Raw genomic sequence first — 17,208 nt, 5'->3', positions numbered from 1 at the left:
GTCATCCTGATCAAAACCTGCGTTTCTGTGTTGTGGTTGAGCGATCCAATGCCAGCAAGTGATTAACGTGAGTGTATTCCTCCCATGTGTACAACCTAGCCCAATCATTTTCTTTAGTAGATTTTGCACTTTCTCAGAGTATGAACATATTTTGGCTTTAGAAGACAGCAACACTGGATTAAACAAAGAATCACTTGAGGGTCTCTTCAGTGGTGTATGGGTTCTACCTAAGTTTCTAGCTATAAATGAGAAAGACTATTTAAATAAAGCAAGTTGGTGAAGATTCTGCAAAAAATATTAGAGACTATCCTACACTTCGCAACAGAATAAAGATTCCACTTGCACACCCTTTCAACACAACTACAAGCTATTTGCTCACATAGAGCCACCTAACCACAGAATTAAGCTCATTCTCTTCAGCCTGAAGAATGACTGATAAACTGGGGACAATTCAAAGGCAAGCCAAAAATAGAATCGATGGGAACAGAGCTCATCAATCAAGAAAGACTACAAAGTTTATTGGCTCTGCCCCATTCTGTGGTTCTGACATGTTCTCATCCATAACACTGTTGTTGGTGAAAGAACTGTCACCCCCAAGCTAACTCAAGACTGGAATCTGCAGCCAATTCCTTGACTGATTTGATTAAAGATCTTTCAAATATTTTTCCAATTTTAAACCACCTTTTTTAACCTTCATTTTGGTTTATTCAAACAGAGTAAATCTTGATTTTCACAATCTATAGTTATCAGTCGATATTATACAGGTCGACCTTCACTAATCCAACTACTTGCAATCCGGTTCCTTTGATAATCCGGCACTGATTATACTTAATGTGATCCTTCTGTAATTTGGCATTTTCACTAATCCGGCACTCCTCAGGTCCCAATGGTGCCGGATTAGTGAAGGTCGATCTGTACTATATTAATCAAAAGTAGTGAGGCACTAATGAATTTTCATTTACTTGAATAGTACACATTTTAACTCTATTCTGTAACTACTATTATGTATGAGATCTATCAACAAGGAAGCAAACTACAGACAAATATCTGTGTTCAGTAAAGTAACAATTCAATAATTATTCTATATTAATTTAGGATAAACAAAACATGGAAAAGAGAGAGAAAGTTGGAATATACTCTTCAAACAATATGGTCTGTACCAACTTATCACTGACTTTTTTGTTCTCCACATCTCTGCCCCTTGTCTGCAAATTAAACAATGTTTGATGTCTCAGGTCTGATGAAAGATCATTGATTCTGTTTTACTATTTCTCTTTTCATAAATGCTGCCTGACCTGCTGAATATCTCCAGACTTTTTTTAAAATCTTATGTTTCCAGTATCTATGAGTTTTATTTTAGCTTTTCATGTATTAGTTGAAAGCTCCTATGAAATCTAGATATGTGACTTTCACAATGTAAACACACAGACCATGGGAGGACATCAGGTAGTATGAGCAAAAATAATGCAATTATTTCCTAAGTATTGACGATCTTGTGTAATTTTGTGCTGTTATCAAACTGGACGAGACTCTGTGGCACCCTACTTCATAACACAATACAGAAAATGTGAACAAAATTTGCTCTGCAATATAAAGTAAGAGTGGGCTTTACTGGTTCACTATTTATTCCTCTTTAATTCTTTAGAAGTCTCTTTTATTTTACTTATTCATGAAATCGAGGCAACAATTCCCTTCATATACCTAGCTGTTCTTAAACTGAGCAGCTAACTTGCCCATTTGCAGCTAGAAGTTAACCACGTTCCAGTACCTTTGAAAATGACTAAGATTCAACAATGTTGAACATAAGAAATCCTTTGCTCTAGGAAGCACACATACACACACATATATACACATATACATACATATATATATTAAAAAATGCAATATAGGTATTGATCCCAATACAATTACTGCATTCATGTATTTAAAAAGGGAAAATTTAAATACCTGTTTCCTCAGGTGAGCTCAGTGAAGCACTGTCCTGAGACAAGGTGGTCCAACTTGAATCTTCATCACTGGGAGCCATGTTCTGCATTTTACTTAATGCACAGTCAGTTTTCCCTCCAAATCTGGATGGAGCTTTCTTTGTTTCAGAACTGGAGGAAACAGTGGCCATCTGACAATCTTCAGGACTGGCAGACACACTTTCATCACTGGCCACATCATTGCTTGTTGTAGATTTATCATGAAACTGATCGGCATTTTCCTCAGCCGAGCCGATGGCAGGGTTTTGCTCTGATTCACGAGTGGATGATTCCAGGTCTGCATAGTAATTGAGAAAGCTCTTGCTCTTCCTTGGCTGCAATGTCAAGGGCTCAGTGCAAGATGAGTCTTGCAAGATTGGCTCCTTACCCTCTAATTTTTCTGAAATTATGTTTTTGACAACATTTGTACTAACGTTTTTGTTCATGTCCTGCTGGCCCTGTTCTGCGGCCTTCCGCAGCTGGTTTTCTCCGTTCTTTGCCAGTTTGGAATTAGTGTTGCTTGCTGTAACCGGCACCGTTACTGTGTCTCCCAGGCCCATTGCAGCCTGAATATTAGTCAAGGCATATTTCTTCCTGCATTTTGGAGGAGTATTGTTCTTGACTTCTGTGTTCTTTATTTCTGAATTTACCAATTTATTGTGGGAGGAGCGAAGGTTAAGTGTATTTGGAGGAGTAGCTGAACTGTTGCGATTCACTATATCAGTTTGGTTGTTGGTGGAGGCAAGGAACACTGACATAGTGTCCACAGAGTCTTCAACTGCAAGAAAGGAGAGGAAACAAAAATTGAGTCAATTCCAAAATGCAAAGTTCCTTACTGTGATCGCCATGTTACAGGGAGAGTACATTCCTAGAAAATGGTCAGCACTGCAGCTTTCCCTAATACAAAGCCTTGTCAAAATTACAAGTTAAAAACAAAATAACTTCATGTTCATTTATCAAAGTTGCTGGTGAACGCAGCAGGCCAGGCAGCATCTGTAGGAAGAGGTGCAGTCGACATTTCAGGCCGAGACCCTTCGTCAGGACTAACTGAAGGAAGAGTGAGTAAGGGATTTGAAAGTTGGAGGGGGAGGGGGAGATCCAAAATGATAGCAGAAGACAGGAGGGGGAGGGATAGAGCCAAGAGCTGGACAGGTGATAGGCAAAAGGGGATACGAGAGGATCATGGGACAGGAGGTCTGGGAAGAAAGACAAGGAGGGGGGGGACCCAGAGGATGGGCAAGAGGTATATTCAGAGGGACAGAGGGAGAAAAAGGAGAGTGAGAGAAAGAATGTGTGCATAAAAATAAGTAACAGATGGGGTACGAGGGGGAGGTGGGGCCTTAGCGGAAGTTAGAGAAGTCGATGTTCATGCCATCAGGTTGGAGGCTACCCAGATAGAATATAAGGTGTTGTTCCTCCAACCTGAGTGTGGCTTCATCTTTACAGTAGAGGAGGCCGTGGACAGACATGTCATAACGGGAATGGGATGTGGAATTAAAATGTGTGGCCACTGGGGGATCCTGCTTTCTCTGGCGGACAGAGCGTAGATGTTCAGCAAAGCGGTCTCCCAGTCTGAACATCTACGCTCTGTCCGCCAGAGAAAGCAGGATCTCCCAGTGGCCACATATTTTAATTCCACATCCCATTCCGACATGTCTATCCACGGCCTCCTCTACTGTAAAGATGAAGCCACACTCAGGTTGGAGGAACAACACCTTATATTCCATCTGGGTAGCCTCCAACCTGATGGCATGAACATCGACTTCTCTAACTTCCGCTAAGGCCCCACCTCCCCCTCGTACCCCATCTGTTACTTATTTTTATGCACACATTCGTTCTCTCACTCTCCTTTTTCTCCTTCTGTCCCTCTGAATATACCTCTTGCCCATCCTCTGGGTCCCCCCCCCCTTGTCTTTCTTCCCAGACCTCCTGTCCCATGATCCTCTCGTATCCCCTTTTGCCTATCACCTGTCCAGCTCTTGGCTCTATCCCTCCCCCTCCTGTCTTCTCCTATCATTTTGGATCTCCCCCTCCCCCTCCAACTTTCAAATCCCTTACTCACTCTTCCTTCAGTTAGTCCTGACGAAGGGTCTCGGCCTGAAACGTCGACTGCACCTCTTCCTACAGATGCTGCCTGGCCTGCTGCGTTCACCAGCAACTTTGATGTGTGTTGCTTGAATTTCCAGCATCTGCAGAATTCCTGTTGTTCATGTTCATTTATTTACATTCTCATATTGATTTTGTAAGAGTAATCTTTTAATCTGTATCCCAGATTTTTTGGTAGCAAGTTGTGAGATCACTAAGATCACAGTCTCATCTGTTCTCAGCCAAGGCTGCACAAGGCCCTGCCAGTTATACCATACTGGCAGTCAACCAGCACCAACAGCAATTATTACACAATAAGGAACAAATACAGTACCCTCACACCAAGGAAGTAGGGATGAATTGTGGTAGAAAATAATGGAAAGCTATTTTTCTAAGAAAGGACTTTGTTAAACTCTTGCCGCCAATGTCATCAAAATATCAACTATACAAAATTATTTCTGCCCCCCCCCGTACATTAATGATACTAAATTATGGAAATTATGGACTTAAAACTAAGATCATTAATAAGGGATTTAAAAGCAAACACAGTGCTTTCACTCATTTGCTTCCAGTTCCTCCTTTAGACTTGTCTAGAAAAAAAACATTTGTTTGATAAAAGATGAACAATATTAATTCTACAATATTAAATTTGCAATAATTTCAAATTACCAAAATATAATTCCTATCTTACAAGATGTCCATTGACTGAATTAAGTAGTAATCCTTATTACACTCTTTATCTTGACACAATATAGTTCATCATTAAATTTTGTCATGATTTATAAAACTGGAAAACTGTGTGATGAAGACAACCATTGAACGGAATTGAAACTAAAATTATTTATCTTTAGCCTTCTTAAAATTTGTAAAAGAAATAATTTTGATTATAATCAAGACTAGGTTCCTAATAGTAGAAGCAGAATCATTGTGGCAAGTCATGAATGGAATTGGAATGAATACAGGAAACAAGAAATGTGAAAACTGAAATGACCAATAAATGAATCTCCCAGCAGCAAAGTTGTACAGGAGTTAATTTAGATTTGTGCTGTTCTACGTACATGCTGACTCATTCAGTAATAAATAAATAAATAACTAAGTATAGAAATATTTTGGTTTGAGTATTCAATTAGTTCAATTTGATTTATTAAATATTTTGCGAAGTTTTCCCTCAATCATTTATGTCTAACTGAACAGGGGGAATTTATTAGCAGCTGAAGTTGCACTATGCTAATAAATTCCACCCTTTCAGTTTGAAAAATCACACAATTGCCTTTAATAATGAAGTTCTTTCCAAGTGTTATATAGTTATAATGCAGTTGCGTGTTTCTAATAAAACAAGGCATTCAAATGGAATTTATGCCCACAATCCTCTTGTTCAATTCCCTTTCAAGCTTTATATGCTTGCAGGTGCTAACTTCAGGGCTCCCACAAACCTACCTTCCTACTGCTGTTATATTAACGCTGGCAAAGAGCCAGGAATAAATCACCTACGCATGCTCGTAGACAACAGGAATGGACAGACTGGGAGGACGCCAAATAGTACTTAAAAAGAAAATAAAGTTTAAAAATAAAAATAAAAACTGCATGGAGACTGATCATGGGTATGAAGGATACGTAAAAGAACAGCAATCGAAGAAACGTACCAAAAATAACATTGTGAAAAAATTTTGCTTGCTTGTACCTAGAACAAATACTGTGTTCCAGCAAGCTGAAATCAGTGTACATCAACTCTTCTTTTCAGAGGTAGGTCTAAGAATTAATAATCTAGAGCACTTGAGTCAAAATCTTAAAAGAAAGAATCTTACTTTGACCTGGGAGCACTTCTTACAGAGATCTCAGGGCTTCAACAATGAGGAGACTGTTGTATAGGTTATATGAAATCTGGAAAAAGGGATCATTCAATTAAACAAATACATTACCCAAAAAAAAACACAAAGGAGGCAAAACAAGCATCAAATCTCAAGCTTCAGAGCATAAGGGAGGAACTCATATTTATCAAGCAAACAGCAAACTTTCTGCGCGTTTCAAATCTATCAAGATTGATATTTCCATACCCAAGTAAGCACACAAGGGTTTAGCAAATTATGTATAATCTTCATAGCAGTATAATATCCAAATTTACATGGACACCCAAGCTTCATCTAGGTTGCTACAACTTGCAAACCTTTGGTGCGACTGCCTTCCCAACATTCTTGACAGCTTAAAATGGTGAACACTAATATTTAGGGTGACCTTCACAATAGTGAATCAAATAATTGCTCTAAATCTTATTGTTTCTGTGCCAACAGAGAGTAGATTAACGCATTAAACTTCAGAGTAATCACAATTCTTTAACTGAATATATTTAACATAATTAGTTCCATGAGACAAACACAGATTCATCTCAGTTTGGTATGTGAAGCTTCAGGACGGAGTATTAAATAAGTTCAGTGGTTAAATATGTGAAACCACGCGAGCATATTATCCGATATATTTTATTTGTAATATGAGATAAGAACATGGGGCAGACTTAAAGTAGAATTTGATATATTTTGCTGGAGATCCAGAAAACTTTCAACCATAGCATGTTAAGCAGCCCGATGGGAATTTATTATTTTGATTTCTTCCTGCAGGACCTTCTCAGTTTTTACAGCTATTCCTCATTTAAAATACAAGAAGTAGAAATATCAATGCTTAATATGAATCTGAAGAGCCAGCCGCCACCTGGAGAACAGTACAGGTTTGTCACTGGCAGCCAACAGAAATACAGGACAGATGTCTGGTTTCTGCCTAGTTCAGTTCATATTTCACAAATATTGTGGAACTTGTGTCTGCTCCACCTTCAGTTCCTTGACCTTGTCAGTTGGGAGCTGAAATTGGGTGCACTTCCTGCAGATGTAGTCATCAGGGAGACAGTTAGGATCTTTGTAATCCCACATCTCACAGGAAGAGTATTTCACTCTGTTAACTAATATCCTACCAACACGTGCTACACCTTTAGCTCTTAACTTTCTTAAGCTTAAGCTTTTAAGATCGTCCGGGAGGCGAAAAACCTCATAGATGATACTTTTACCGAGATGGTCACACCCACAGTGCACGCTTCAGATAGTAGATGGGTGACCACCAGGAGAAGGAAGGGGAGGAAGCAGTCGGTGTGGGGTTCCTCTGTGGCCATTTCCCTCATCAACAGGTATACCCAGTTTGGATACTGCTGGGAGATGACCTATCAGGGCAATGCTATAGCAGCCAGGCCAGTGGCACTGTGGTCATCTCTGAGGCTCTGCAGGAAAGGTAAAATTAATATTGATGAAAGAGAGGGTGTCACAATGGCACGGTGGCTAGCACAATGCTTAACAGTACCAGCAACGCTGGTTCAATTCCCACTACTGCCTGTAAGGAGCTTGTACGTTCTCCCAGTGACCATGGGGGTTCCCTCCCACAGTCCAAAGACCTACTGGTTGGTTGGTTAATTGGTCATTGATAATTGTCCCGTGATTAGGCCAAGATTAAACTGGGGGGTTGCTAGGTGGTGTGACTCGAAAGGCCGGAAAGGATAATTCCATGCTGTATCTCAATCAATCAGTAAAAGACTCAACAGTTAGGGGGATGAACCAGAGATTCTGTGGCCACAAAAGAGACACCAAAATGGTGTGTTGCTTCCTAAGTGCTAGAGTGAAGAATGTTTCAATGTGCTGCAGAATATTCTTTAGAGGGAGGGTGAGCAGCCAGAGGTCATGGTGCAGATTGTCCCCAATGACAAAGGTAGAAAGGAGGAAGGAGGTCCTGCGCAGTGAGTATAGGAAGAGCTTGAAGAGCAAGACCTCCAATGTAGTAGTCTCTGGATTACTCCCAGTGCCCCGTCTAAGAAAGGGGAGAAATAAGATGACAGCATAGATGAATGTGTGGCTGAGGAACTGGGGCGAGGACAAGGTTTCAGATTTCTGGATCATTGGGATTTCTTCTGGAGAAAGTATGACCTGTACAAGAAGGGTGGTTACACCTGAAGCCAAGGGGGGCCAATACCCTTGTGGTAAAGTTTGCTAGAGCTGTTGGGGAGGGTTTAAATTAATTTGACAGAGTGATGGGAACTAGAGTGATAGGACTGAAGATGGGGCAGTTGGTATGCAAGCAGAGGCAGTGTGTAGTTAGACTGTGAGGAAGGAGAGGCAGATGATATCACATCATTGCATTTAGTGGGATGAATTGAAGTGTAACGTGGGAGCAAAATCAAAAAAGGGTGATGAATACAGGACTGAAGGTGTTATATTTGAATGCATGTAGAATACAGAATAAGGAATAATGATCTTGTAGCACAGTTACAGATTGGGAGGCATGACATTGTGGGCATCACTGAGTCATGGCTGAAAGAAGATCAAAGTTTGGGGGCTTAACATCAAAGGATACACACTGCATCAAAAGGACAGGCAGGTAGGCAGAGGGGGTGGGGCGGCTGTTTGTAAAAAAATTAAATCAAATACTTAGAAAGAGGTGACATTAAGATCGGAAGGTGCATTATCTTTGTGAGTAGAGTTAAGAAACTGCAAAGGTAAGAAGACCCTGATGGAAGTTATATACAGGCCACTGAACAGTAGCCAAGATGTGGGATACAAATTATAATGGGAGACAAAAAAGGTATATTGAAATGGTAATGGTACAATAAGTCATGAGGGATTTCAATATGCAGGTAGACCGAGAAAATCAGGCGCTGGTGGTGGCAAGACAGCAACTTAGGAGTTTGAAGAGATTTGCTAAGTCAAAAAAAAACTCAAAAAATTCCATAGATGTACTGTGGAGAGCATTCTGACAGGCTTCATCACTGTCTGGTATGGCGGGGGGGGGGGGCTACTGCACAGGACCAAAAGAAGTTGCAGATGTTCGTAAATTTAGCCAGCTCCACCTTTTGGTACTAGCCTACAAAGTAACAAGGACATCTTTAGGGAACGGTGTCCCAGAAAGGCAGCGTCCATTATTAAGGTCACCCAGCACCCAGGGCATGCCCTTTTCTCACTGTCACCATCAGGTAGAAGCCTGAAGGCACACACTCAGTGATTCAGGAACAGCTTCTTCCCCTCTGCCTTCTGTTTCTTAAATGGACATTGAACCTTTGGACTCTACCTCATTTTTTAATATAATTATTTTTGTGTTTTTTTTGCATAATCTCAAATCTATTCAATATACATATACTGTAATTGATTTACTTTTTATTTTTTTCTTCTATATTATGTAGTGCATTGAACTGCTGCTGCCAAGTTAACAAATTTCACAACACATGCCAGTGATTGTAAACCTTATTTTGATTCTGATTCTAGAGAGGGAGTTTATAGAAGGCCCACGAGGTGGCTGTTTAGAGCAGCTTGAGGATGAGCTCACTAGGGGAAAGGTAATTCAGGTTTGGGTGTTGTGTGATGAACCAGATTGATAGGGAGTTAAGTTAAAGGAACCCCTGAGAAGACAGCGATCATAATATAATTCACCCCGCAATTTGAGAGGGAGGAGCTAAAGTCAGATGTATCAATATTACAGTGGAATAAAGGAAATTACAGAGGCATGAGAGAGGACCTGGTCAAAGTTAATTGCGAGGGAATACTAGCAGGGATGATGGCAGAGCGGCAATGGCTAAAGTTTCTGGGGGCAATTTGAAAGACATCGAATAGATACATCCTAAAGATGAGAAGATATTCTAAAGGGAGGATGATGTGACCGCGGCTGACAAGGGAAGACAAAGGCAGCATAAAAGAAAAAGAGAGAGCATATAAAATAGCAAAAATTACTGAGAAGTTAGAGGATTGGGAGTATTTTAAAAACTAACAGAAGACAACTAAAAAAGCCATAAGGAGAGAAAAATTGAAATATAAAGGCCTATAATATAAAAGAGGTACCAAAAGTTTTTCCAGTAAATAAAAAAAATAAAACAGAAGTGAGAGTGGGCATCAGACCACTGGGAAATAACAATGAAGAGGTAGTAATGGTGGACAAAGAAAAGGCAACCGAACTTAACAAGAATTTTGTGTCAGTGTGCAAGACACTAGAAGTATGCCAGAAATTCAAGAGTATCAGGGGCAGAAATGAGTGTAATTGCTATTACCAAGGAGAAGGTGCTTGGGAACCTGAAAGGTCTGAAGGTAGATAGGTGGATAAAATGGATAAAACCCCAGCATTCTGAAAGAGGTAGCTGAAGAGATTGTGGAGGCATTAGTAGCGATTTTTCACGAATCACTAGATACTGGAATGTTTCCAGAGGACTGGAAGATTGTAAATGTCACTCCACTCTTTAAGAAGGAAGGGAGGCAGAAGGGAGGAAATTACAGATCATTTAGCCTGACTTTAATTATTGGCAAACTGTTGAAGTCAATTATTAACGTTGCTGTTTTGGGGTACTTGGAAGCACATGATAAAATAGGGCAAAGTCAGCATGGTTTCCTTAAGGGGAAATCTTGACTGCAAACCCGTTACAATTCTTTAAGGAAATGACAGGCAGGATAGACAAAGGAAGGTCAGTGGATCTTGCTTACTTAGATTTTCATAAGGCCTTTGACAAAGTGCCGCACATGAGGCTGCTTTACAAGATAAGAACCCATGGTATTACAGGAAAGATACTAGCATGGATAGAAGATTGTCTGACTGGAAGGAAGCAAAATGTGGGAATAAAGGGACCTTTTTCTGATTGGCTACCTGTGACTTCTGCAGGAGTCGGTATTGGGACCACTTCTTTTCACTTTATATGTCAATGATTTGGATAACAGATTTGATGGCTTTGTGGCCAAGTTTGCCGACAATACAAAAACAGTTGGAGGGGCAGGTTGTGTTGAAGATACAGAGAGTCTGCAGAAGGACTTCAACTGATTAGGAGAATGGGCAACAAAGTGACAGCTGGAATACAGTACATGGAAGTGTATAGTCATCCACTTTGGTAAAGGAATAAAGGCAAAGAATATTTTCTAAATGGAGAAAATTCGAAAATCAGACTTGGGAGTCCTTGTGAAGGATTCTCTGAAGGTTAGCTTGCAGGTTGAGTCAGAGATAAGGATGGAAAATGCAAAGTTGGCATTCATTTTGACAGCACTAAAATATTAAAGTAAGGAAGTGATGCTGAGGCTTTATAAGGCAACAGTCAGATTGCTTTTGGGATACTGTGAGCAGTTTTGGGTCCCTTAGCTAAGAAAAGATGTGCTGGCATTAGACATGGTCCAGAGAAGGTTCCAGAGAATGATTCCATGAATGAAAGAGTTAATGTATGAAGAATGTTTGATAGCTCTGCACCTTACTCGCTGGAGTTTAGAAGAATAAGGGGTGCTCTCAATGAAACCTATCAAATGTTGAAAGGCTTAAATAGAATGGATGTGAAGAGGATGCTTCCTATCATGGGGGTGTCTAGGACAAGAGGATACAGCCTCAGAATAGGGGCATCCATGTAGAACAGCAATGGACAGCTGTGGATCATTGGTAGGGTTTGAGTCATTGAGTATATTTAAAGCGGAGGTTGGCAGGTTCTTGATTAGTCAGAGCCTCATAGTTTATGGGGCGAAGGCAGGAGAATGGAGTTGAGAGGAATAATACATCGGCTATGATGGAATGGAACAAACTCGATGGGCCAAATGGCCTAATGCTGCTCCTGTATCTTATGTCTGCTTCCAAAAATGTAAAGTTTATTATCCAGTTAACAGCACCATCAATTGCACATACCTTAGCAATGCTGTCACTCGGACGAAAAATACAGAAAAAGCTTAAAATAGAAAACTACAATACTGCTCAACGAAGAAAATCTGAATATTAAGATTCAGAACACTATGTGGAAACAGTTGATCAACTCATTAAACTATTGGCTGGGACTGTGGGTCAAGTTCCTTGCAGATAAAGCTGACTAAAGAATTCAGTGAATGAGAGAAATTGAGTTTTAAGATTAGATAGTTTCCCCTTCAGGTTTACAAATACAGTTCATTTTGTGATCTATGCAGAAGAGGACACCATTTCAAAAGCTAGGAGTTCACATTTAGGTGCATATCATTTCAAAATGCAGTAAATTTAAGAAAATAAGTTAGACAATTACAACTGTTTAGAGAGAACTGAAAATTGAGATGTTACACATAATATTCTACAGAACAAGAGAGATTAAGATCCCAGCTAACTCAACAAAAATAATTATTTGATTAGTTTTGACCCCCAACCCTACCAAAGATTTTTTAAACTACTAAGGTCACATCATGGTTTTAAAATTGATCACCCTTCTTTCTGCAGTAACCACGATACTGTTTGTAGTCAAAGCTAAAATGTACAGAAAAGGTAAGATTACTTGCAGTAGAATAGTTTAAATATTTTTAACTACAACTAACTGAAAATGTTGGCTTGGAACTCCTTGCGGTACTACAAAGCACTTTGAATATCAAAAAGAAATGAATTAGCAAGATTGAGAGTCTAACGATCAAAGGTAGCACTAGCTGTTAATCTATCTTTGCTCTTGACAACTCAAGCCTTTCTAGAGAGCAACATGTTTGACTCTTGATAGTTATAGGATTGGAGTTAGATATTGACAAAACATGGAAAGTTCCAGGTTTCCTTCCTTAAAGAACCAGATGAATGTTTCTTTTTCTTGTGACAATCAGTTAATTTGCTGGTATTTATTATTGAACTAAGCAATTTAAAAAATTACAGGTGAGCCAATTGACTAAATTTAAATTCCACAGCAGGCTTCACAGTCATTCTTACAGGAATTCAAGCATTGCATATGTATGGGCCACACAGAACAGAGGGGACTGTAATTCTGCAGAGGATTCTTCTCCCATTCTCCCCCATTGTCATTGTATAACTCCTGTGGCCTTGAATGTTGAGCATGTTCCCTCAAATAAGTGAGTGGTATCCAAGCAAACTTTAATGTCATGCAGTAACATAAAATTTTAAAAACTACCCTGAGGCATGCCAGCTATACATTATTTACTCAATTTGACTCATCACTCTATTTATAACTTCATGTGTTGTTTTGAATTTGTATAAAAGTACATAAATTGAGAGAAAATTATATGTGAAATCTATAGAGATATGGAAATCACAGAACAGCAAGACAGAAGCAGACATTTCTTTGGGGAGGTTCAAATGATAATCTAAAACTCATAACAAATGCTGCATTTGAAGGGCAAATGGAAGAATAGTTTCAGACCAAAATGCAGAGAAAGCAAAGCCAAAGTGAAGGAATTGAATAAACCCTGCAGGTAAATAACACCCAGCATCTGTTTAATTGTCAGTAAAGTGAAAATGATACAATTGCATGAAGCTAATAATATCATAATATTGCAATATTCCTCGGAGTCAAAAGACTTGTGAGAATGCTGTTCTTGGACTATTTGAGATTATAGCTCAATGATTTCTGTATCTGTTCTATGACAATGATTAGCTGTAAGTATCCTTCAAGTAGATACAGCAGAATTTTCCCTCTTTGTTTAAAATAGTCTTGTTTTGAGCCTCATTTTTGTAGTCAACGTAAAACTGCAAATATAAAATACTGCTAAGATCAACTCACACAAAATGCTGGAGGAACTCAACAGGCCATAGATCATTTGCCATAGTGGATAAAAATCTTACCCAACATTAAATGAGTCAAAAAGAACTTGCCATTTATCATTTTGCTCACAATATCTAACAAGGAGGCTACAACATAACAATTTCTTAATACTTCTGATATGCTAGAACATGTTGACGCTAAGAAAGGGTATGTGTTGAAACTTGTCAAAAACATTAGGCTAAGTCCTCGGGACCAGACAGGATATACCCCAGGTTATTATGAGAAGTAAGGGAAGACATTGCTGTGCCTTTGCTGATGACCTTTATGTCCTCACTAACCACATGAATAGTACCAGATGATTCGGGGTGGCAGTGCCCTTGTTCACGAACCATGGGAATTATAGATCAGCGAGCCTTCTTTCAATAGTGGGCAAGTTATTGAAGATTCTTAGAGACAGTGGTTTGTGAGCATTTGGAGAAGCACAGTCTGACTAGGGATAGTCAGCATTACTTTTGAGAGGGGTACACCATACCTCACGAGCCTAATTGAATTCATTTAGGATGTGACAAAGCACACTGATGAAGCTAGTGCAGGGAATGTGTTGCCTATGGATTTTACTGAGGCATTTGATAAGGCTCCCCATGGTTGACTTACTCAGAAAGTTAGGAGGCATGGTATCCAAGGAAACGTGGCTGAGCAGATTCAGAATTAGCTTGCCAATACAAGACAGAAGGAGATTGTAGATGAAGCATATTCTGCCTGGAGGTCAGTGACTACTAGGGTTCAGCAGGGGTCTGTTTTGGGACCCCTGCTTTCTGCGATTTTTATGATATGGAAGTGGAAAGGTAGCTTAATAAGTTTGCAGATGACACGAAGGTTGGTGGAGCTGTGGATAGTGTAAAAGGTTTTCATAGGCTGCAATGGGACACTGACAAGACGCAATGTTGGGCTGAGGAGAGGCAGATGGAATTCAACCCAGAAGTGTCTGAAGTGATTCACTGCCAGTGCTGAAGCACTCCACTGCCATGGGCCTGAATGACTTCCACCCAGTTGCACTCACCCCCATCATTGCCATGTGCTTTGAGAGACTGGTTCTATCACATCTGAAATCCTGTCTGCTCACTACCCTGGACCCCCATCAATTTACCTATTGCATCAACAGGTCAACAGAGGACGCCATCTCCACGGCACTTCACTCTGCCCTGATCCACATGGACAGCCCCAACTCTTACATCAGAATGCTGTTCATTGATTTTAGTTTGGCATTCAATACTGTGATTCCCTCCAAGCTGATCGCTGAACTTCGCCAGCTTGGTACCAGCTCATCCCTTTGTAACTGGACCTTGGACTTTCTGACCAACAGACCCCAATCAGTTAAGTTAGACAACCTCTCCTCCTCCAGTCTCACCCTGAACACCAGCGTGCCTCAAGGCTGTGTGCTGAGCCCTCTTCTGTACTCCCTTTTCACCTATGACTGTGTTCCTGTACATGGTTCTAACTCCATAATCAAGTTCGCAGACGACACCACAGTGGTTGGCCTGATCAGAGGGGATGACGAGACAGCCTACAGGGGCGAGGTCCAGCACCTGGCCGCATGTTGTGCTGACAACAACCTGGCCCTTACACCCAGAAGACCAAGGAGATCATTGTTGACATCAGGCATGCTAGGAGCCACACTCACGTCCCCATCTACATCAACGGAGCTGTAGTGGAGCGTGTACCAAGCTTCAAATTCCTTGGTGGCCACATTTCCGAGGATCTCACCTGGTCCCTGAACTCCTCCATCCTGATCAAAAAGGTACGACAGCGCCTTTATTTCCTGTGGAGCATCAAGAAAGCTCACCTCTGTCCCAGGACACTGACGGACTTTTACTGCTGTACCACTGAGAGCATACGCACCAACTGCATCTCAGTGTGGTATGGCAGTTGTCCCATATCGGACCGCAAAGCACTCCAGTGTGTGGTGAAAACTGCCCAGCAGATTGTCGGCACCCAATTGCCCACCATTGAGAACATCTACCATAAACGCTGCCTGGCCAGGGCGAAAAGCATTATCAAGGATGAATCTCACCCTAATCATGGTCTTTTTACTCTCCTCCCATCTGGTAGGCGCTACCGGAGCCTCCGCTCCTGCACCAGCAGGCACAGTAAGAGCTTCTTCCCTGAGGCTGTGACCCTGCTGAACCTCACATCACAGCGCTAAGCAGTATTGCACCCATATTGAACTGTCTCAGTACTTTTATATTTGTGTGCTGTAGCACTTACTTCTTATTCGCAGTTATTTTGTAATTAACACCATTCTTTGCATTTCTGGTTGTATGCTGACTGCATTTCATTAGCTTTGTATCTGTACTTGGCACAATGACAACAAAGTTGAATCTAATCTAATCTAACTTTGGAAGGTTGAATTTGAAGGTGAAATTGACGCCAGGATTCTTAGCAGAATGGAGGAACAAGGGGATCATGCCCATAGACCCTTCAAAGTTGCCGCGTAAGTTGATAGGGTTGTTAAGAAGGCGTATGGTGTGTTGGCCATCATTAATTGGAGGAGTGAGTTCAAGGTCTGCAGGGTAATGTTGCAGCTCTATAAAATCCTGGTTAGACCAGAACTAGAATGGTTTATTCATTTCTGGTTGCCTCAGTATAGGAAGGATGTACAGCAGACGCTTAAGGGAGAGTGCAGAAGAGATTTACCAGGATTCCACCTGGATTAGAGAGCACGTTTTATGAAGATACATTGAGTGAGCTAGGATATTTCCCTTTAGAGCAAAACAGAATGAGTGGTGACTTGATGAGAGATGCACAAGAGGCATACACAGAGTGGATAGCCAGAGGCTTCCTCCTGGGGCAGAAATGACTAATATAAGAGGGCATAACTTTACGGTGATTGGAAGAAAGTATGGGACAATGTCAGAGTTAAGGTCTTTACATGGAGAGTGGTAGGTGTGTGGAACACCTTACCAAGGGTGGTAACAGAGCCAGCTACATTAAGGGGCATTTAGGAAACACTTAAATAGGCACATGGATTATAGAAAAATGGAAGGCTATGTGAGAGGAAAGGGCTCCATTTTTCTTAGAGTAGGTTAAAAGGTCAGCACAACGAAGGGCCTGCACTGTGCTATAATTTTCTATATCCATTTCCTGCTGCAACAAGTAGCCTTAATTATGATAGGTAACGTTCATTGATATTCTCTATATTTCTATCTATTTACGAATACCTTTGAGTTTTCTCCTCACTGGTTCAAAAGTACAACTAGTTCAACTTAGAAATGGCACTCTACATGCAAAAAGGGTAGAATGCTCTTTCATTAAAGGATGACCACTCCACAAGTGGCAGAATATAAATTTACCACTGTCATCTGCCACTGTGCTCTTCAGCATTTTCATTCGTCTACATGCATCTTGACAGAGGAAGCCACCATCAATTTTCTTTGTTTTGCAGATTACTGGGGGAGATTTGCACAGGATGTCATAAGTAAATCAAATCAGGAATTATACAGCAAGATCGATATTAATAGGGATTGTTTTGAATCTTTTTTTAAACAAAAAATCAAAATCTTGGTTAAAACTATTAAATTCTAAGCGCAAAACAATAACTAAAATTATGTAATACAACAAACTGCAATTACTCAGTCGCTTCCATATGGAAAAGATGGAAGTACAAATCATAACCAGTTATTTCCAAAT

At 40.4% G+C, this 17,208-nt stretch overlaps 1 protein-coding gene across 7 annotated transcripts in view; it reads right to left on the bottom strand.

The window, feature by feature from the left end:
* LOC140195097 (amyloid beta precursor protein binding family B member 2-like) overlaps positions 1 to 17,208 on the bottom strand; it is a 287,117-nt gene that overhangs the window by 187,525 nt on the left and 82,384 nt on the right. For 6 of the 7 annotated variants that reach the window (XM_072252813.1, XM_072252811.1, XM_072252814.1 and 3 more), the window contains one exon: positions 1,948 to 2,742. In XM_072252813.1, coding sequence (XP_072108914.1) covers positions 1,948 to 2,742 — 795 coding nt within the window. Of the gene's footprint in view, positions 1 to 1,947; positions 2,743 to 5,854; positions 5,931 to 17,208 lie in introns of all 7 variants that reach the window. The other variant, XM_072252817.1, reaches the window with a different exon arrangement.

Source organism: Mobula birostris, chromosome 3, assembly GCF_030028105.1.
Source record: "Mobula birostris isolate sMobBir1 chromosome 3, sMobBir1.hap1, whole genome shotgun sequence".
In the NCBI taxonomy this organism is placed as follows: domain Eukaryota; kingdom Metazoa; phylum Chordata; class Chondrichthyes; order Myliobatiformes; family Myliobatidae; genus Mobula; species Mobula birostris.
This window is presented reverse-complemented; position numbering and strand designations above follow the sequence as displayed.